Raw genomic sequence first — 22808 nt, forward strand, 5'->3', positions numbered from 1 at the left:
GACTTAATTTATTAAGTATGTAGTACTCAATAAAAACAACTATAAACAATTATTCAATCATCTTATCTTTTATTTTCTCAAGCATTATACATTTGCTTTTGAGGGCATAGAAAGAACATTGATCAATCACAATCACATCTTGTAGATAAATATCTGAATCCCATGCCACCAAAAGGTTTACACACACACGCACATAATATAAAACCTGATCATACATGATTTTTTACACAACTGTCCCAGAAACATGTCCTTCCTTCTATTATTTCTTTCTGTGGGGATGAAACACAGCTTGCTAATCTTAATAAAGGGAATACTATAACAGACATTCAAAGATGTATACATGCAGGGACATGCACTTGCCAAGAAAAAAAAGTGTGGCCTGTGTTTTTTTTCTTCTCTTTTCTATAATCTGACATTTTTGATACTTGTGGAGCACAGTAGGCACTCTAGATTGTCAGGTAGTTAACAGCACACAGCGTTGGCATATTATTGAACCTTGCATGGTATATGAGGCATGTAAAAGCAAACATGATGGACTATCACTGTAGATGATTTGTCACAAACAGTAGATTAGCTAAATAGTCATATATTCACTACATTGTTCACCCTGTTATTCCATTTGAAGAATATATTTCTTCAAATGGAATGGAAGTTAACTGGAATGTTTGAAGACGGTATGATTAACAACAAATAGATGGTTAATGCATGACTTTTAAATAATACCTTTCCTTCAGATGTTTCATGTTCCAAACCTCCACAAAAATGTGATGTCCCTTCATTTGTACCATAATCACATTCTCACGGAGGGGATCAGATGTTGCTTTGGAAAAGAACAAAGATCACTGAACTGATGATGTCGGCACTCGCGGTCAGGTTCTCTTGAAAGCAACCTCTTCCACTGCAAATGTGTAGTTATACTAAAACACAGAAAAGAAAACTCCATTACATTTATGTGTGCAAGGGTAATGTACTCAGTAATAAAGGAAATGGTTCAGTCATTTGGTCTGACCTCATTTTCTATGTCTTGGAGGGATTTTATATGAATGTTGTTGAGCTGATGGTTCAGCCGAGGAGTCTGAGAGAGACACAGAAGGATAACTTAATGTTTCTGGAAGACCTTTCTAGTGCGAGATGTTGCGTCGTAAAAATATTTAGATGGGAGCAGATTTGCTCACTCCAGAATAAATGAGTTTGTTGAGCATACCGTAGCATTTGGTTGGATATCAAACTTTGGGTGAAGGCTGAAGGGTACTCCATCTAGTGCTGCAGATAATTGAAACAGAAAATACTGTATCATACCAAAAAACAACTACTCTACAGTAATAACGTGGTTACCTGTGATTCCCTGGATGCTACTATCAGCCGGTTTGTCCAAGTTTTCTTTGACATGGAGGGAGTGGCGCCTGTGGCTGAGTTTACCTTGTGGCACTTGAGGAGAGTTGCTGCAGAAACACATTTACACACAAAGAATACATGATAATTCACATCAGCTGATTTACATTAGCAGCTGGTCAATCACACCAGAAAATCTGAAATTTAGAGTGCAGTGTATTCAGACTTTTATAGTAAATTATGTTCTTTATACAATCTGTGTGGTTTTGGTCTGGCGAACACTCAACGGCACGACCAACCGTTACTGAATTGGACAATCGCAAACAAATTACAGTTGGTAACTCACACCCGCACACCTGGCAATTGACCCTCGCGCACATACAAACTCACTGCAACGCAAAATCTGCGACCCCTGGTGTTCTTATCAGAAATCAATGTTGAGGCGCCAAATGCTGAACTGTTATTTTATTTTTTTTTTATTTAACCACAAACAACCTGGCGCAATTGTCAAGGCAGAAGCGGATTGCCCTGGCTACTCTAACTATATTAATAACTATTAGTAACTATAATTAATATTAATAATAAAAAAGAAGAAACAGGCAAGAAATAACGGACAGAGTATGGATATTTGAGAGGCTAATGTCAATAATAGCCCCATTCATTAACTGCCTTTCACCGACAGAGACTCTCCACGCTTTGCTTTTTAGCCACAAATACATATATCCATCCATTTTCTGAACCGCTTATCTTCATGAGGGTGTGCTGGTGCCTATGTCAGCGAACTCTGAGCGAGAGGCGGGATACACCCTGAACTGGTCGGCAGCCAATCGCAGGGCACCATATAGACAAACAACCATTCACACTCACATTTACAACAACGGACAATTTAGTCTTCAATTAACCTTCCATGCATATTTTTAGAATGTGGGAGGAAACAGGAATACGTGGAGAAAACCCACACAGGCACAGGGAGAACATACAAACCACACAAGAGGCTGGATTTGAACATGGGACCTCAGGACTGTGATGTCCTAACCAGTTGGCCACCCGGCCGGCCCCACATATACATGCACTAAGAAATTATAAATGTAGTTGGGTATTATTGTGAAACAGAATACAGTGGTGTATTGACTTCCGAGTTTAATTCATTCTGTGACCACGCTTTTTACTCAAAACACTAATCTCAAATGGTTTTCCCCCATTGAAATTATGTAAATGCAATTAATCCCTTCCTGCACCCCGAAAAAAACCCAAAGATTTTTGTAATGTTTTTGAATATGAAAAATAGCACCCAATAGTATTGTACTGTTTATAAAAACATACAGTAATAACATAATCAAATAGAATGGAGAGTATACAGTTTGTGCACCATGATAATTAAATTGGCATTGTGCTGCACACCCTGTGTGCAGAATTTAGCCCCCAGAGGTGGAAACACAGAGAAACAGAAGAAAGTCATTAAGATTATTAATCCATCCATCCATTTTCTGAGCCGCTTCTCCTCACTAGGGTCGCGGGCGTGCTGGAGCCTATCCCAGCTGTCATCGGGCAGGAGGCGGGGTACACCCTGAACTGGTTGCCAGCCAATCGCAGGGCACATAGAAACTAACAACCATTCGCACTCACAGTCATGCCTACGGGCAATTTAGAGTCTCCAATTAATGCATGTTTTTGGGATGTGGGAGGAAACCGGAGTGCCCGGAGAAAACCCACGCAGGCACGGGGAGAACATGCAAACTCCACACAGGCGGGGACGGGGATTGAACCCCGCACCTCAGAACTGTGAGGCTAACGCTCTAACCAGTCGGCCACCGTGCCGCCTAAGATTATTAATTTTAAGATTATTAATTTTTCACAGAGTACAAATAATATATACCTGTGAATATTTTTGTTTGTTCTTTCTTGCATGTGTTGCTACTGCTTGTGTTCAAAGCTACAGTAAACCTTTGTCCAAATGCTAGATTTTTGTGATAAAGAAATTAGACCAAGACACAGTAAATAAGTGTTTCCACCATTAATTTGACCTATAAGCTGTAAAAATCAATTTTGAGAAGATCAATAACTAAACAAATCAATAACTAAGATCATATGGTTGCACACGAGTGCACACCCTATTATACTGTAAGTGGGATGGGACTGTGTTCAGAATTAACTAATCCCATTCAAACTCATTGGAGGCAGGACAAATCATCACCAGCCATCATTTAACGTACCTCTGATTAACCCCAAATAAATTTCAACTGTTGTAGTACGTTTTTCCTGATATTGTTTTGCTTTCTACTAAAAGACTAAAGGTTTTATGCTAACACTGACTGGTTTTTGGAACTGTTTATAATTCCCTCCAGCTTGACTAAGGCCCCAGTTCCAGCTAAAGAAAAACAGCCCCATCGCGTGATGCTGCCACTAACATAATTCACTGTAGATACTAGATATGGTGTTCTTTTGGTGAAGAGCAAAACTTTGACCCTTGAGTCTCCAACTTTATCCAGACTAAACCACATATTTTGTAGTTTATATCAAATTTTTATCATATAAATAGTATATTAGTTAAATAACAGTAGTACAAATTAGCTCAGTAACCCAAAATGGATGTCCACAAGTATCAATCTATCCAGTAACAAAACTAAGTAACTCATGAATTCCTGCATCCATGAAGGTCTGAACAACAAACAAAACAAACTACCTGGGTCTTAGAGGCTGGGGAGTAGATGGAAGCTCCAATGAGAGTCTGCCGAAGTCCAGACTGACACTGCGGGGCTTGGCTTGAGGCGTGGTGCTGGCAAAATGGCCCTTTCTACACCACAACACATAGCCATGCATGTCTCTGTGAAGAACACACACAGTATTTACAAAGTGCATTTTGATGAGGAGCTGGATGAAGTCATAGTGCAAATCAATGTAGTGGATAGATGGTGCCTACCCAACATATGTGTAGTGCTGCAACATCATTTTGCTTTTGGCTGTCAGTTTGATATCCAAGACAGCCGTGTCAACACTACCGACTGGGACGACACGCACACATACGCGTTTCTTCTTAGAAACGGTTGCCTCTGGAAACAGAAACATGATTAGTCTGCATTTTGCAAAGTGAATCAACTAAAACAAATTGGTTTTGAAGGATACGTGTGCAAAGCCTTAGTCTTAAAAATCTAGATTGGCTACTTAGTTTCCTGTGTTGTCTGACATTTTATATATTCTGCAGGCAGAAGTGTACGTACACCTGCACAAACTAACCTGCTCAACCCAATACAAGAGCAACAATAAAAGATAATAATGTGGTGAGGTATGAGGTATTAAGATACTATAAATTTAACAATGAGTTTATTGTTGAATACTGGTTTAAAGTCCTAGTGAACAGCATTATTCTGAGATGTATTATATATTTATTTATTTTTTACTTATGGGAATACTGCACAGCTGGGCCAAACAAAGCATGAGGGCATTTTCCATCGCTATTTGTTGGTTGGTTTGTTTGCTGGTTGAAGTGGGTTTCTTCTGTGCTGCACATAAATCTTCCGCTCCTACTCGGAGCCCTAGAAGTTTTAACCCTCTGACCACCGATCAGTTCTCCGCGGCTTTTGACCAGCTCTCTGTTCCCTATGGCTTAATTACCCCCCGCCCACCTCAGCCTGCTTTTACAGAGCTTGCTCTACCTTTTAATTGATAAGGTTGCTGCTACTGCTAGGGCTCTCTTTTCTACCACTACATCTGACACCTCTGAACTTGTTTCTTGTTCGGCTGTTCTCAATTAATTTTTTCATTTCCTTGATATTTTTAAGAGATGAGGGTGGCCAGATTATGCCATCAGAATCTCTTTATGACCCTGTCCCTCCCCACAGTTGGTTCTCTGCCATTATTAATAACGGTCTGTCTTCTGGTGTTGTCTCCCAAAATTTTAAACATGCTGTAGTGTAGCCACTGCTTAAGAAACCAGGCCTCAATTGTAGTGTGCAAGTAAGTTGTTAATGGCATCCTCCTGGCAAACAACTCTGGGGACTCGGTGTGTCTTGTCCTGCTGAACCTAACTGCAACATTCGACATGGTGGACCACAATATCCAAGTAGCTCGGTTATAGCAGCTCCAGGACATTAGTGGGACTGGTAGCACTCTGGAATGGTTTAGATCCTATCTGGCAGACAGAATTGTGTGCAAGCCTTGGTAGTCCCGTTCAGCTCAGCTACATTATGGGATTCCACAGGGTTCACTTTTAGAGCTGCTGCTTTTCTTCACGTATTTGCTGTCCCTGGGTTCCATCCTGAGAAAGCATGGGGTTTCCTTTTACTGTTATGCTGATGACAGTCTGATTTATGTCTCGTTAAAGAAAAGGTAAAACCAGAGTAAAACCATTTTCATTATGCCTTGAAAACATTTTAAGCCTGGATGACTTTGGACCTTTTAAATTTTAAACCAAACAAAACTGATAGTGTTTGGTTCTAGTGGTCCTTCTAAATCCCCCCCTTAACAATTTGTGCCCCTTCCTTGACACAGTATGGAAAGGCAACAGTCTCGAACAGTCTCGTTTTAAAATGGACTAATTTTAAATTGGATAGGCAAATCAATTAAGTAGTTAAAGTCTTCTTGATTTCCACATTAAATTGCATGAATTATTCTGTGTGTGTGTGTGTGTGCACGCGTGCGTGTGTGTGATTGCATGCTTGCGCGCGTGTTTACTTGGTTCCAAGTACTCCGCTATGAAGCAGTAGCCATGAGGAATGGCATCCTTGTCTGTAATGAGCTGAATGTCCGACATGACCATCCCACCTGAAGTGGCCTACAGAGAGACATGCTTGATGTATAGTGGGGATGCAAAACCCAAAGAGGATTATTAAAATAGTGGAGTTAATAGCTCAGTTACCTTACTGTAACAAAGGTAGTAACCAGGCCTCATTGCAAAGCTACGTGTGAAGCTTGCGTTTGCTCCATCTTCAGTAATGTTGATCTGCAGATAGAGACAGGGAATGTTGATAAATATAGACAGACAACCATTCCCATTCACACCTTCATCCAAATTAGTCTTCAATGAATGTGAGGAGGCACGGTGGACGACTGGTTAGAGCGTCAGCCTCACAGTTCTGAGGAGCGGGGTTCAATCCCCGGCCCCACCTGTGTGGAGTTTGCATGTTATCCCCGTGCCAGCGTGGGTTTTCTCCGGGCACTCCGGTTTCCTCCCACATCCCAAAAACATGCACGTTAATTGAAAACTCTAAATTGCCCGTAGGTGTGAATGTGAGTGCGAATGGTTGTTTGTTTGTATGTGCCCTGCGATTGGCTGGCAACCAGTTCAGGGTGTACCCCGCCTCCTGCCCGATGATAGCTGGGATAGGTTCCAGCACGCCCACGACCCTAGTGAGGAGAAGCGGCTCAGAAAATGCATGGATGGATGGATGGATGAATGTGAGGAGAGAACTCACAGAGGCACACGAAGAACATGTTCAAAACAGAGAATTGTGAGGCGTTAATGCTCACCACTGGGTCACTTTCCAGCCTCATTATCAGATCCACATACCAAAGTCCTTCTGAGTGATTAAGTCAAGTTTATCTGTCATGGTCATTTAATAAGGGTGCCACTGGCATAAGGGAAGTGATCAAACCGCTATATGCTAAGGTCAGGTGTCAGGATGAAGTGTCTTTTTTTCACGAGAGGATGACGGTACTTTACCGATGTGTTACATCAACTCACCATGTTTTTTGAGGGATGCTAATCCTTTTGACAAGTGAATCTATTGTGAGTTTATTCAAAGTCCTAATCACTCAATGTGCTCACTGAGTTTCTTTGAGTGAAATTTTACAAATATTACAAAGGGGGTAGCCCTGTTACCTTTTTCCTTCCCTCGAAATGTGCAATTATAATTTCCATCCATTTTCTACACTGCTTGTCCTAATTAGGGTTGCCGGTGAACTGGAACCAATCCCAGCTGACTTTGGGCGAGTGGGGGGTACAGCTTATACTGGTTGCCAGCCAACTGTAGGGCACATGCACTTAATTTACTTAAAATTAAATATTGAGTTTTCTCCCAAAAAGGAATTCACAGTTTTTACATGTAACTATGAAAGGTATTTATTATTTGATAGTGGTTTTGATTTCTCTAAAACTGGTTTTATGCACCCAGTTATATTGGTATATTAGCGTTTAATATTTAATTCGGTGCAATTCATAGGACAAATTTATGTATTCTGTTTTTCCCTAGGAACAATTCATTCAATTGGGGTAGATTTTCCATTACATTATTTAAAGAGTATAACTTTTTATTGTCGTGGAGTAGAATTTTTCAGGCTCAGTGTTGATAACGTATGAAAAAAAGAACTGATAATCTAGGGAGCCATTTGATTTTTAGGGTTTATGGATGAATAAAAACAACCATATGCAGTAACCATATGCAGTAAAAATGTGTAATCTCCATCTCTGTCTGTACCAAGGTGAAGTCTTTTGGGCAGGTGGAAGTGTTGGATGTCCACGCCACTGCTGTTAGTGGCCGGACTGCCCCATGATCCATGGTGGCCATCTGAGAAGAAGAGAAAAAAAGATGGAAGGTAAAAGCAGATGCCACATTTAACCTTTTGAAATGCAGGTACTGGTATACTAATGTACCGTAATTTCTCATGTATAATGCGCAGCTATGTATAATATGCACCCCAAAGTTGACCTCAAAATTCTGGAAAACCCTTCTACCTATGTATAATGCATTTTTACAACGCATGATTTTGCTTCTAGCCAAAACAAAACATGAAGTATTATCTGTATTTTGTTAGTTTTTTTTCTTCAAAGAATTATTCTGAAGCACTTGGTTTGAACACATAATTGTTTTAATTTACTTGCTCCTATTTTGAAATTCACATCCATACTTTTATTTAGTAAATTAGAAAACACACAGTTGTGCTCATATGTTTGATTACCCAGGCAGGATTTGTAAGATGGGTAGAATTCTTTAAATAATTTGTTTTAATGGGATTCAAATTAAATGGTCAAGCATTTCAGAAACGCATTATCATTAAACAAAACATAACCAAAAAAAAATTAATGATGGTTTTTGTTCAGTCATCAGTCATATTAAAAAAAAACTTTCACAAATTCTGCCAGGGTATGTAAACTTATGAGCACAACTGTACATATATGCAGTCATATGTACCCCTGTCATATTGGAATGAAAGTGTAGGCGACACCTTTTTTATAACCACTAGGTGGCGGTGGCATTTTGGAATGAAAGTGTACAGCTTTTTCATAACCACTAGATGAAGGTATACATTTATATAATGTGAAAGTTATTTCCATTTGCCCCTATACCGATGTATAATGCGCACTGTTGACTTTTGACAATTTTGGGGGCGGGGGGGAGGGGTGCGCATTATACACGAGAAATTACGGTATGTCATTTCTTAAATAAAATTATTTTTTAAAATCTAAATTAGCAATGTCTAGACCGTATTGTGGGTTAATGTAATGTTGTCTTCTTTGGAAAAACAAAACAAAACAGTGCTTTTCTTTAAATAACTGGAAAGTGACCCCAAAATTTTGAACGGTAGTGTAGGTATACAATCTGATGGGGTCCAATACAAGAACTGTATCTCCATGAAATCTACAGTTAATAAATAAATAAATAATGTTATATTGTACAAACTGAACATGTTCAATGATGAGATCGCACTATTAAAAAACAAAAAGTACAATGGATGCACACATTTAACCCCAAGATACCGATGAGATAAAATAATGCTCAATTTTGATACTGACAGAGAGGTATTCATTCAATTGTATGCAAATTGTATGTTTTTATTGTGGTTGACTGAGATGTATCTGGATACCAAAATACTGTATTAAAAACAGCTCTCAGTGTAATGCATTGCAGTTCTACACTGCAAACTACAGAACAATGATAATGCGGTTTTTGTATTTGATCTCATTACACAGTGGAGGTGAACCTGAATGTTGTGGCCAGTGAGTGCATAAGACTCCCTATTGGTATGTCTGCGCAGATGACTTAAATAATAATAATAATAATACTACGAATAATAATGTTGTATTCCATCATCATTGGCAATCAAGGCATTGCGGTGTATGGAGACAGCAAATTGTTGTTGACCATGTGTCAAATAAGCAGCAAAATAGGGTCTGTTTCGGCTGAGAAATCATGTTATTCACGAGCCACACAGTATGTTGTTCAAGACACAATGCTCCTATTCACACTGAATAGGTTTATTATGACTAGATGAAGCCAGACAAGGAAATGTTGAGTCCATGCAGGACGAATTGAGTCATAATTAAGTCACATCTCTTAACTCTACAGCGGTGCATGACAGTACAATGTTTGTGGTTTAAGACTTACTGTTTTAGACAGCTCACTTATGTATACAGTACAGTATCTGTATGTTTTAAACAAAATACGTGTTAATGTTAAACAGATGGCTTTTTTTTGTGGTAGTAAACACAGTAAATGTGTTTTAATGTATTCTTAACTCATTTACTTGGATTATTGTAGGAGGATCTAATACAGTAATACAAATTAAAAAAAATTTGTTACAGGCCGGTAGACCTAATAATCCAAGTTAAATTAAACTAATTAAGGATGAATAAAACTGTTTACTATCACAATGAAGAAGGGTCTGTTTGACATTGAGAAGTATACCTTGTTTAAAATACACAGTATTAAACTGTACATATACAAATTCAGCTATTTCAACTAATACCAACAACACTATTATCAATATTTACTTAAACTTGTTTCCCATCATAATTCATTTGATGTGTATCAAGGCGCAGTTATTCACAAACAAATAAGTAGGCAAGCTTTAATAGTTGTTGAGTGTCGTTATCATTACAAACACGACCAGCCGGTCTCAACTCACAGCAGATGTTATTATACGTCAAAACTTGTTTGCTTAAAATAAGTTAAATTGCCCCTCTTCCCCAGATTTAGTCAAAAAGTCGCACCGACACTGACTTACCGGTATTGAAGTATTTACTTCTCTTAAATTTGAAGTTTAGTTGTCCAGCGAGAAAACAGCTCCGGAGTGAACCGTCTCCCTGTGTCTCTAGGTGTTTTTCCTGGTAAAAGCAGGAAGTCCTGATTCCATTTGAACTACAACTCCCAGAAAACATCACACCAAGACGTCAGTGTTTAGTGTCTAACTCTTGACGCTAGATGGCAGCATATAAAATCAATTACACTGCAGTAAATGAATTCTGTTCGTATTGTTTCCACAAGAATAACATTAAAATGTATCATTAATCATCATGGTGTATCAGCTAATTATCAATGATTGCCATTGTAATCTTTTTTAGATTACTAATGTCAACATAACACAGACTTTTGAATGACACAAAGTCACAAAGCTAGGATGACAAAAATGTATCCAGCAACAGCACATGGCCATTTATAAGATATGCACAATGCTTAACAAGTATAATGTAAGGTTTATGCTAGGTTTAGATAAATTTACAGCAGAGTTTGAAAAATATGTATCTGTAATGGTTATTACGGTCACTGATGCGGTTGTGCGTCACTCGCCTGACTTTTGTTTATGCAGCGTGGGTATCAAGCTGGGAGAGGCTCCAGCATGTCCTAGTGAGGATAAGGCGTACAAAAAATGGATGGATGGATGAATTTTCTAATTCAAGCACGATGTTGGATAGTCTCGAATACAAGTAGGTTGTGGTTGGCCAATAAATTTGTTAAGCACTGTATGTTGAATTAATGATTTTGTGTTGTGTATTCTGTTACCTGCCATTTCCTTTGTTGAGGAGTGGTTTGATCTTTTGTGCTAATGATTAGCAAGAAATTCAATATAGTTTAAAAAGCAAAAGGGTGTCAGTGTGCATGGGTGACATATCCACCCACACACCTGTCATATACATCTGTTAGGAAGTGATCTGAAATCTGCTGAGAAAAATGCTTTGCCATGTGTATCTTTTATCAGAGAAGTTGGGATAAACTGATCTCTCTGTCTCTCTAGAAACCAGTCCAAATTCCAGCAAAAGACACCAACAGTCTGTCAAAAAACCTTGTAAAATCACAGGTTGCTCACCCACAGCTGAACCATGAATGAGAGGTGGGTACATCTTGCCAGTCAATCACAGGCCTGACACAATCAACCAAAGTGGGTCAATGTCGCTCAGAAAATCAACAGATGCTCTAAGACATTGAAGTTGCCCACAGAGCTAGTGAGAAGGTCTGAACCTTCTTTGTAGCAGTGATTGTCAAAAATCCACTTTATAATAATATCATTTCAAATACAACCAACAAAGACACTGATTATTAAAGTTAATCAAATCCCTCATTGTACCCCGAAATGTGAAACATTCCATCAGAACAAACAACAACTCCCCTGAAAGTATGAAAATAATTATGTTAACTGGTATACATTACGGAATTTCCCCCCTTCTCTTTAAAGGTAACGTAGAATTTTTGCACAGTGGCTGTCCCACTTCCCATTTTTGTGTAATATACTTCTAATGTTTACCCATCAATTTTCTATAGCACTTATCCTATTAGTATCAAACTTGAGTCTATCCCAGCTGATTTCGGCTGAGAGGCGGTGTACGTTGTGGACTGGTCGCAAGCCAATCACAGGGCACATATACACAGGGCACATATAAACAAACTGCCTTTCACATTCACACCTACGGACAATTTAGAGTCTTCGGTGAACCTGACATGCATGATTTTGGAACGTGGAAGCAAGTCAAAATACCCAAAGAATACCCACGCAAGCGTAGTGAAAACAAACTCCATGCAGGACGGATTCCAACCCCAATCCTCAGAACTGTGAGACACAAGTGTTAACCGCCAGGCGTCTGTGTGTAGCCCTTCAGTATTTATAGTTTATTTTCCCCCCCAAAAAAGGAGAAGTATATGATGAAGCCTACCAGAGTCATAGTTGCACTGAGGCTCCTCTGGTGCCTCATCTTTGCCTGCTAATAATAAAAAACAAAATAATAATAATTTATATAGTTCCATTCAAGGGACCCAGGGATGCTTAAGATGTTTCAACTTAACTTTGTCCCCTTTGTGTTTTTGTTTACTTAATACTGCTAATCATCATTCATGTGTATTGTAGTGTATGTGTAAAAGTTATTGACTTTAAAGTGTACAGTGTATGCAAAACTCCCTCAAACACAAAGTAATAATGATGTCGAACAACATTACTTCATTTTTTTCATCAACAGAGCACTTTGAGAAACCTTTTAATCCTCTTTTAATCAAGTTTTAGTAGGGAAGAGGTGAATGCAAAGTGAGGGGTGAAAGGTCGACTGTGATTGTAGCAGAAAGACAGTCAGGCAGCACAGAAAGTGATTGAACTCTCTTCTGTACTCATCATGGACTCATTCCCCTGTGCTGTGCTCCTCTTCTCTCTGCTATGTTCAGGTAATTGGGCTAATTTCTACTGTATTCATTAATGTCTAACACAAGCATATGTTTCTGTGTATTAACCTCTTGATGTGTGTTTTAATAGACACCACTTGCCCCAGCATAGAAAATAAAGATTTTAAAAAATGTAATATGAAAAAAGCTGAGCAGGATATCTTTGCTGAATTTAAAAAAAAGACCTTCGCTACAACTTTTATACAGTAATCGGTACGACTTATTTCTTTTGGAAAAATTGTCCCTATTGGTTGAATTCATACTTCTGGGATTATTGGGGCTAAAGTTAATTATGTCGCGTCATGCTGTAATTACCTTCAAACTACAATAAAAATATTTTAATTCACTGTGCCTCATTAGAAAACACATGCAATTGTTCTTGTTTTTGCTCAGTCATCAGACACACTTGTGTTTAATCTGTGTATTTACTCAGACTGTTTGCTTTGGGCTGCTGTTAGTTTACACTGTATTTACTCCGGCCTGTTTAAAGGTTCATAGAGGTGCATATGGCACATACATGTGTTCTCTTGTTTGCGTGTGTGTGTGCTTGAATGCATGCTCTCCCTCCCTCTGCAGCCGCTGCTCAAGGTCTTGTGGTCTCAGTGGAGCCCCAGACTACTACAGTGCGCGAAGGGGATTCGGTCAGCCTCAGGTGCCAAGTGGGGAGCGGTGCACATTCAACCCAGCTGCAGTGGAGGAAAGCCAATAATCAAGCCTTAGCAGGTCTCCGTGTCAGCTTGTATGCTAATATTTTGCCCAATCAGTCTCACCATGTGCTAAGATACAGAATTATACTTTTCCCTCTACTAGACAATGTTAAGATTGGCCCCAATGGTGTGGTGCTGACGGTTGCCAATGCTCGACCTGCTAACCAGGGCGAGTACCAGTGTGTGGCGTCCAGCTCTGCAGGTTCCAGCACTGCTTCAGCACAGCTCAACATCAAATGTGAGACACTCTACTGCTTACACCAACAGTAAGGCAAGATTCTAAATCATCGATTTAGGGTCAACCGTGGATGAATAGCTAGGACTGTGGCCTGTGGCATTCAATTTGCCTACCTAACATAACAAGGTACCTCCATCAATCCATCTTCTTTAGGGATTGTCCTCATTAGGGTCATGGATGAGCTGGAGCCTATCCTAGCTGACTTTGCGCACATCCTGAACTGATCGCCAGCTGGCCGGACATTTCGCTGCTCCACAGAGCGTTATAGTCTGGTGAAAGCAGCAAGAATGGCGAGTCAAAACTCCTGTGTAAATTGGCTGATTTGGAAGACGAGATGCTATAAACACGTGATTAGTGGTTAATCGACTTTAAACTTTAAGCTTTAAATGTTTATGCGGAGTAGTAAAGTCGACTTATCGACTAGTCGACTAAACAGTTCAACCCCTACTGCATATACACTGTACAATTTCCCCTGAAATTAGATTGTTTTTATATATTGTATATTTTTAACAACATATTTAATTTGAAATAAGAAGTCATGGAAAATAGTGGCAAGCAAATATTTTAGGAAACAACTTCTGTCCAATATATGTTTAAAGAAGGAATTTGGTAAAAATAAGTGCTTCTAAAACAATGGTAATTGAATTTTCAATGTGAATTGTCTGTCATAATGAAAAGAAAATCCATTTAACAATTTAAGAAACCAGAAGTAGACACTGCACTTTCTTTAGTGGGCTACATAAAGGGTGGCACAGTGAAAAGTGATTAGTCACACCGCCTCACAGTTCTTAGGTCAGTGGTTCAAATCCCGGGTCCTGTGGGGCATTTGCATGTTTGTTTTTTTTTTTTTTTTTTTTGCATAATTGCCTCCACCTTGGCTTAGGCCCTAGTTGCAGCTGAAGAAAAGTAGCCCCAAAGCATGATGCCATCACCACCACCATGCTTTACTGTAGGTATGGCGTTGTTTTAATGATGAGCAGTGTTGTGTTTGTACCAAACATATCTTGTTATTGAGTTGTACAGTTTATAGGTTACCCTAATGGTGGAAAAGGTTTTGAAATGACTTATCTTGGTCTCATTTTTATTTATATCACAAAAACAAGGTATTTGAACAGGGGTGTGTGACTTTTTATATCCACTGTATGTCTCATGATGCATAAGGAACATGCTGACAAGTGTTTGTTTGTTTTACATTCTTCATTTATTAAAGTCAATCTATTGTTTCTTTAGCCATATTGTAGTGAGCAGCCTGGACAGTCATGCTTTTGCCAAACAACTGACTGCATGGCGCTGCTTTCCTTAACAACTAGTACACAATGAGGTCAACTGTAAAGGTCCATTTATGTGAAAAGCAGAGGTTTGCCTTAAATATTAAATGCTGTTCACTTTCCGGTGTATGTTCTTTTCTTCTGCTGTTATTGGCAGTATTGTACTTTGCATCCAGGAGAGAGATGTGAGTACCGCTTTCTCACCCTGCATGTCTATATCTGGTTCAGTGGTCTCCATCCTTTGTTTCCTCTTTATCGCACACACAAAAGCCAAGGAAAAAGCTGAATACACTTGTGCAGTTAAACCATTAAATGCTTGTGAGTTGAAGTCTCATTACACGGAAAAGTCTGGTGTGACTTTGTTGTTGCCTGCTTCGGCTAGTCCCATCAGGGATCACCACAGCGAGTTACTCGCATGATTTGTTTGGCACAGTTTTTATACCGGATGCTCTTCTTGATGCAACCCACCCATTTTTTCGAGGCTTTTGTGGCTGGGTATTTAGATGCATACTTTTCTTGAAAATGTGGAATTCTAAAAATTGTTCAACTTTGGATGTTCCACTGTACCACAATTTATTCTCATGTTGACTTCATGAATGTCCTCCCCCACAGATCCTCCCAAAGTGCGCCTGTCACCAACCGGGCCACTGAAGGTCAAAATCGGTGACCGAGTATCAGTGCAGTGTCGGGCCACAGGCAGGCCACGGCCCAAGATAAGCTGGAGACGCCAAGGCTCCTCTCTGCAGCTGCTTTCTGAGGAGATAGATGGTGTCAACACCGTACAAGTAAGACCTTCACCAAAATAGTGCTTTTATGTAAGGTTCTTCATTGTGAAATAACACCACTTAATCCTCCTTTTTAGTGGACTGTAGTCCGTCCAGAGGACTCAGGTGTGTATATTTGCCAAGCTGAGAACAATGTGGGGGTGACAGAGGCCAAAGTGGAGGTCATCATAGGAGGGGGACCTGGTGCACCCATGGCATCAGTGAGTCATAAAGAAATGACAGTGGTGGAGGGTCATTCTGTCACTATCAGCTGTCAGGCTACTGGTAAGATATTGACTTTTTTATTAGACAGTTACATTAGCTTGTTATGCAATGTTATAAAGACCAAATATACAGTAAATAAAATGGCACTCACCAGAGTGCAGACCTCCGACAACACCAAACCATGACCTGAAAACCTGATAGCAAAGTGAAAAAAATAAATGTGCAGAATCCTTGTTTGTCGGCTACTTCCTATTTTATGAAACACGGCACTGAGTGATGCCATCATGATTCTAGATGAGTAACTTTCTGACCCAGAATCGCACCAAAATGTAACAGATTCTTTCTTGGCCCATGCACTACCTCACTTAAAAGTCTGGTTCAATTCACTGTAGTATTTTCTGCTTAATCCAGCTAACTGTATCTTTCCTATGTCAAAGTAAAAGACCGGGAGGATGCGTAGTGTTCAAAGCGATTAACAGCCTTTCTGACAATGATGACGAAAAGAAATGCTGAGCAGACAACCATCCATCCATTTTCTGTACCGCTTATCCTCACTAGGGTCGCGGGCGTGCTGGAGCCAATCCCAGCTATCTTCGGAGTGAGAGGCGGGGTACACCCTGACCTGGTTGCCAGCCAATCGCAGGGCACATATAAACAAACATCCACTCACACTCACATTCACACCTACGGGCAATTTAGTCTTAAATTAACCTACCATGCATGTTTTTGGGATGTGGGAGGAAACTGGAGTACCCGGAGAAAACCCACGCAGGCACAGGGAGAACATGCAAACTCCACACAGGCCCTCACAACTGTGAGGCAGATGTGCTAACCAATTGTTCACCATGCCAGAAATGCTCAGAAGACAATTTCCCACAATTTATATGAGCACTGAAATCCTCCTGAAGTTGCTAAAAGTTATTTAAAAAATATTTTATATATATATATATATACACTGACATATTGTGTATTAATTTTTTCTCTATTTCTTTTAGGTTCTCCAACCCCTGTTATCACATGGTCCAAGCTGAGAGCCCCGTTGCCATGGAAACATACAGTAGCCGGTGGTGTCCTGACACTGACCAGTGTGGGGCGCCAGGACTCCGGCCAATACATCTGTAACGCTACCAACATACACGGCTTCAGCGAGACGTACACGCAGATGGAGGTGGAGAGTGAGTGGACCAAGCATGCCAAAACGCATTATGAAGTTTTTACGATTATTTGTCAGGGACTATGTACAGGAAAGATTAAATTTGAGAGAACAGATGCTCTGTGACAGATTATAGTTTTGTAGCCAATTTCCATCTGCAATCCCTGTGGCAGGTAAAAAAGAGTAGAAAAGTTAACTTAAAAGACAATAGGAGTGGCAAACCCTATGTGCATATATACATACATAAATTACATTATTCAGACTTGTACAGTAATAAAGTGTATTTCTCAAAATAGCTAATGCTGAATCGGTTCGATTTCTCAATATAGAGAATTGTTTGTTTCTTTGGAGAAGGATCTATAATTTGTGATGGTCTTCAATTCAGTGGGAGTTCGTTCCATTCTTCATGAATTTACAGTATATGAGAATGCTGACTGTCCAAAGGCAGTTTTACGCAATGTGATACTACACTGCAATCTAGGGGCCATGCTTGTTCTGTTCATCTGCTCAGAAGTCAAACACACACAGGGCTTAAGGTGTGGACGTGCGGTACGGTATCTAAGTAGTTTTAAAGACCAGATGTACATCTGCGAACACAATCATATTTTCAAAGCTTGTCATCTTATATCTGTCGAGTAAATGACAATGATGGTTCTGTCATGGTTCTTTTTTAGAGCTTGTTTATGTAGTGATTGATGATGATTCTCATCTCTTATTTTTTCTGCCTCATGCTCTCAGGCCCTCCTTATGCCACCTCTCTGCCCGAGCAGGTGAAGCTCCGACCCGGTGATGCTCTTTCGCTGCGTTGTCTGGCCCATGGCTCCCATCCTATTCAGTTTGAATGGAGCCGGGTGGGCAGAGGCAACCTGCCTGCTGGAAGTCAGACCACCAACGACGGACAGCTTGTCATAGCTCATGTTAAAATGACTGACGGTGGAACATACAAGTGTGTGGCCACCAACCACATTGGCTCCAGTGAGGCACTGGCCAAAGTCATTGTTAAAGGTGAGACTGATGTGAGATCACTGGTGCGTCATGATTTGAGTCTCGCTGCGGGACAAAAAATGGCTCTTGTTTCCTCACACATAAAAAAAAAAAAAAAATGCATGTTAGGTTCGTTGAACACTCTAAATAGTTGCAAGGAGTGAATGTGAGAGTGAGTGGTTGTTTGTATGTATGAGCCCTGCAACTGACAGGGGAACAGTCCGGGCTGTACCTTGCCTCTTACCCAAAGTCAGCTGGCATAGGCTCCAGCACACCCAAGAACCGAATGAGAATAAAATGTATAGAAAATCGATGAATTTAATTTAATTTAATTTAATTTAATTTCCATCCATCCATTTTCTGAGCCGCTTCTCCTCACTAGGGTCGCGGGCGTGCTGGAGCCTATCCCAGCTGTCATCGGGCAGGAGGCGGGGGTACACCCTGAACTGGTTGCCAGCCAATCGCAGGGCGCATACAAACAAACAACCATCCGCACTCACATTCACACCTACGGGCAATTTAGAGTCTCCAATTCATGCATGTTTTTGGGATGTGGGAGGAATAATTTAATTTAAGTTAATTTAATTTGAAGTCCACTGAGTCACTTTTTCTCTTTGTGTGTTCTCCAGCATAGGTCAGTGAAATGTCTGCAGTGTTCCCGCAAGCCTGAATTCTGACATCAAATGGAAAGTATTAAGTTGTTACTATGCATATGGCGCTAAACTGAAACCTTTCAATTAGTAGATGTATTCAAGGATTTGGAATGTATTTTTTTAAAAATCACTTTTCTGGCAGAGGAGATGACAAACTTCTATTTTAATGTTTTTCCTATCCCAGATTTGAATAGGGATTTCAAAACACAAATGGAAAATGTTCTCTGTATTTCAAGGCGTAATCTACTTAATTTGGTACTCCATCATCTACATGAAACACTGTAGGACTCTTATTACAATTAGGAGGGAATGGACCATGATCCATAATGTTTAGTTTTTGTTTTCTGCTATTGGTAAGCATTTGTTATGCAAGGAACCACATTTAGTCAATTTAAAAGCTGTTTAAAGTGCATGCCCCATTACTGTAAGATATTGAATTTAAATATCTTATTTTAAGATAGATAATTAAATCAAATATTACACTAATCATAATGCCCAATTTTTTTACTGTCTCAATAGGGCCTTTCTGTGCTTCATAACTGGCTTTTAATTAGGTTTAAACTGCTTCCAGTAAAACAAAACAAAACAAAACAAGACAAAAAAGTTGTCAGGAACTAATGTGGTAAAGAAAGATGAAAATGCAGGTGTTGCAATGGACACGCACTCTTATTTCCTTGAAATTATTCATTTGGTGCTGATAAGTTTGTGTTAAAGCATGAACATGTATTGCCAAGTATTAATAAAGTCCCCTAATAGATAAACTGGTGTATTATTTTGTTGTGCCACACCTTTAAATCTAAACTCTTATGCTTATTGGACATTCTGCAAATGCTTTATGTTAGCTTTTCAACCACCAAGGGGCGACACACACATTGCTGTGAGGCGTTCATGGACTCAACCACAAGGAGGACGCATGCAGATTTAAAGTAACACTAAGCAGGCCCAAAAATGGCATGTAAATTCGACACACCACAGAGAAGAGTAATGTTAACAAGCCTGTCAAATTTGAATGGATTAAAAAAAGAAATAAATCACTAAGTATATAAAATCAAACGGTGAAAAAGATGCTTAAGCTATAGCTCAAGAATTCAGCAATATATTATAAGTCTTTGCATATGTTTTCAGCACTTCAAACATATTGAATGTATTTAGAAACAAAACACATATATCTGCTTAGAGCCCCTTGAAGTGATTACACCTCACTCTGACAATGAAGAAAGAAAGAAATACTGAGCAAGCTATTTCACTAGGTGTTTCAATATAAAAAAGTCACCGTCACTTAGCTGGCAAAATTCTGATGAAGCACATTGTTGCAAAACTCAGATCCCAGAGAGCTGTGATGTTACATGAGAAGATTCAAATCAGTCCTGTCTTAATAAAGTGTTAGCTTGCCATTTAGGGCTTGTGGTTGTGGCAGTAAAATGAAAAGAAAGCTGACATTTCCAGTACTTGAGCCTGAGTGCTGCCTGAATCGGGCCTCTCTTGTAAAATCCACCACTTCTGCTCAAAGAGGCAGGCTTTACCATTCTCCTCGTCCTCCTTCCATCTTTACAAGCATCTTCAAAGCTTGAGGGAGAAACATGCGCCCCGTCACCTCAGCCAACCCCCCACTTCACAGACACTCACCAAAGAGGCCAGTGGGGAAAAGTAAATATTTGTCTTAAAAAAAGATTATACAATTATATATATCCGGAAGAGGGGAAATTGTGCATTCTTTTTCTGTTGTGAATACTATGTGCCGATAATCTTTCTAAAGGAGTTTAATACAAAAAAAGTTCTAACAGTCGCATCAATCTTACAATACCAGACATATTTCTTCAAAGGAATTACAGTTACAAAAAGTCTGAATTCTACATTCATGCCAGACAGCTCTTGGTTTAGCTTTGAGATGAGAGCAGAGAGGAAAAGGCAGTCAGTCGTTTGCTGTAGAACAAATGATTTGAGAGCTTCCTCAAACAGGAAGTTATAGGTGGGGGTGGGGGTAGGGTGGGGGAGGCAAGTCTGTGTGCCTTGGCTCCCACCTGAACTTGGTTAGCCTGCCGCAGTCAGATGTGGAGCTGCTGGGTATTGTGTTGGCTGCAAAGCACATACAGTAGCACCACACACTTACATCTTCTGACAGCAAAAAGGGAGAGATCACTCAAACAGCCACAAATGCATTTTAGAGACTAATTTAGTTTTTCAATTTTTTTGCTATGGTTTGATGCCAGTTTCTCTCTTGCTTTTTTATATTTGTCTGGTGGATGTAATGGTAGAGTGGCAGTGGGTGGGGACATGGCATAATCATGTCTTCACCCAGCTGTGGTTGGCATGAAAGCACAGTCAGCTGCGTCAGGCTCGAAATCCCCATTGCAACTTGTTGGTGGGCAGTGGCCTCATAAACCAAAGTACAAGTCACAGTGTGTACTGTTAAGCCCCAGACTATTCATACGATGGGTGGTCCAATGATTCCCGACCATTGTACCGCAGCACATTTATTCAAGTGTTAGGCTTCAATGAGAGATTTTGAGGTGTGCTGCAGAAAATAATAGAATTTCATTAATTGGTGCAATTTTTTTTAAATTAATTACAAATACAGGATATCCTTGGTCATGTATCTATGCCAGTGACGTGTCGTGACAGGCAGAACAATGAAATGCTCTTCCACTAGATGGCAGAAGGTACAATTAACCTGTGTATCCTTGCATTTCCAAACATTCAAGATAATAACTAAAAACAATGGTAATAACTAATTAGGCTCAGATTAGACAGAGCAAAGTAAATTTATGGCTAAATTGAAACAAGATCAGCATGAATTCATTATATATCCTTTTTGTGACATTTTTGTTTTGTGTTGTGTCGTGATTTTTTCCCAATGTAAAATATGCCCTGCCGTGGCTCAATAAACATTTAACACTGCCATAGAGTCATTTTGAGTTAAATGAGTTGAATGAATGTGACACACTGGTAAAAGTCTTTCAGACATTTGTGTTATGTACTGATTCTGATGTGGGGTATACTTTAAATTAGGAATAGCCAATTTGAACTTTACCATTTGCCTTCTGGAGTCAGGGAATGGTAAAAATATTTTTTTTCTGGATTAATTTTTATCCAGATTTAAGGGCCATATTATGGAACATTTACTTTTTAATTGTTTATATAGAAATATGGCAGCATGGTGAATGAGTGGTTAGCACAGCTGCCTCACAGTTCAGAGTTTTTGGCTTCGAATCTTGTCTGTAGCCTTCCTGCATTGAGTTTGCATGTTTTCCCCATGCTTGCCAGGGTTTTCACCAGCTACTTGAGCTTCCATACACATTCCAAAAACATGCATGTTGGGTTACTTGAAGACTTTCCATAGGTCTGAATATACAGTCAAGCCAGTGCTGGCTTTCCACAAGCACAATTCATTTGCAGTCTGGACACAGAGAAATGAACATCTGCTCCTCTGGAAAGCATCTCAAGAGTCTCCAATAACATCACAAAAAGTGGCTAGATCTGCTCATTGCTTTTTATAAATATTTTCAAAAAAACTGCTAAGTTAGCAACACTGAATAGCCCTCACTTTGTTGCATGCCATAGCTCCACTTCCAGTCATCATGGGAAATGAAAGCACTTTTCAGCATTTGCATGAGACATAACCGCTCCCCCCAAACTGTGTGGTTTGAAGCAGAGTGGGACCAGTGGCTATTAAGTGTACTGTAATTCTTTATCCTTTGTGTATTTTAATTTAAATTTATTTAAAATTGTAAAACACCTTTTATTAAGACATCTGGGAGCTGTTTTATACAGTGAAAAAGTGTTACGGATTCTTGCTTGATCCTTGAGCCCATGAGCTACCTACCACCCGTTGGAGATATTCACAAAGACTCGGAGTACTTATGATGTTACACTTAATGCAAGAGTCTCTTAAGATATTTTCTTACTGACAAAAAAACAACTATTTGCAGGTGGAGTGTATCAATGAATAAATGAATGTACAATTTGGCACAGATCTAAATTAGGATCGTTGATTCTACGCTCTACTTAGTGCCATTCTGTCTTTATTTTTGTCGTCAGATGGCAAAATGAAAAGCACAGATTCCAGAGTTTTTGTAAAAACAGTGGAAAGTTAGTTGTTCCTTTCTCTGCTCATATCTCATGTTTTT

At 39.6% G+C, this 22808-nt stretch overlaps 2 protein-coding genes across 7 annotated transcripts; one reads left to right on the plus strand and one right to left on the minus strand.

The window, feature by feature from the left end:
- Positions 1-46: 46 nt before the first annotated feature.
- Positions 47-10426, minus strand: mvb12a (multivesicular body subunit 12A). Its single transcript, XM_061769472.1, has 10 exons — positions 10273-10426; positions 7746-7835; positions 6188-6271; positions 6004-6103; positions 4253-4382; positions 4016-4156; positions 1336-1442; positions 1205-1263; positions 1010-1075; positions 47-917 (listed from the first exon to the last, which is right to left on the minus strand). The coding sequence occupies exons 2-10, from the start codon at positions 7833-7835 to the stop codon at positions 870-872; spliced, it is 825 nt and encodes a 274-aa protein (XP_061625456.1). The 5' UTR covers positions 10273-10426; the 3' UTR covers positions 47-869.
- On the plus strand, positions 7768-21579 carry LOC133476290 (basement membrane-specific heparan sulfate proteoglycan core protein-like). 6 transcript variants are annotated; one of them, XM_061769462.1, is made up of 11 exons: positions 7769-7863; positions 10855-10972; positions 11281-11376; positions 12532-12692; positions 13266-13412; positions 13500-13634; positions 15515-15687; positions 15765-15951; positions 16887-17066; positions 17783-18049; positions 18663-21579. In XM_061769462.1, exons 4-11 carry the CDS (start codon positions 12644-12646, stop codon positions 18668-18670), a joined length of 1146 nt encoding a protein of 381 aa, XP_061625446.1. In that variant the 5' UTR covers positions 7769-7863; positions 10855-10972; positions 11281-11376; positions 12532-12643; the 3' UTR covers positions 18671-21579. The 6 variants fall into 6 exon arrangements, with proteins under 6 accessions (XP_061625450.1, XP_061625446.1, XP_061625451.1 ...); XM_061769464.1 differs by having other exon boundaries at positions 7832-7863; positions 18658-21579; XM_061769466.1 differs by lacking the exon at positions 12532-12692 and having other exon boundaries at positions 7768-7863.
- Positions 21580-22808: the final 1229 nt, after the last annotated feature.

This window comes from Phyllopteryx taeniolatus, chromosome 4 (genome assembly GCF_024500385.1).
Source record: "Phyllopteryx taeniolatus isolate TA_2022b chromosome 4, UOR_Ptae_1.2, whole genome shotgun sequence".
Taxonomy (NCBI): Eukaryota; Metazoa; Chordata; class Actinopteri; order Syngnathiformes; family Syngnathidae; genus Phyllopteryx; species Phyllopteryx taeniolatus.

Bases quoted from the DNA above. Each gene is read 5' to 3' on its own strand.
- LOC133476290 (XM_061769462.1), top strand. From the start codon at position 12,644: ATGGACTCATTCCCCTGTGCTGTGCTCCTCTTCTCTCTGCTATGTTCA. The intron at 15,952-16,886 runs GTAAGATATTGA...TATTTCTTTTAG, and splicing joins TATCAGCTGTCAGGCTACTG to GTTCTCCAACCCCTGTTATC. The intron at 17,067-17,782 runs GTGAGTGGACCA...TCATGCTCTCAG, and splicing joins CACGCAGATGGAGGTGGAGA to GCCCTCCTTATGCCACCTCT.
- mvb12a (XM_061769472.1), bottom strand. From the start codon at position 7,835: ATGGCCACCATGGATCATGGGGCAGTCCGGCCACTAACAGCAGTGGCG. The intron at 6,104-6,187 runs GTAACTGAGCTA...GTCTCTCTGTAG, and splicing joins ACTACCTTTGTTACAGTAAG to GCCACTTCAGGTGGGATGGT. The intron at 1,264-1,335 runs GTAACCACGTTA...AATTATCTGCAG, and splicing joins TAGCATCCAGGGAATCACAG to CACTAGATGGAGTACCCTTC.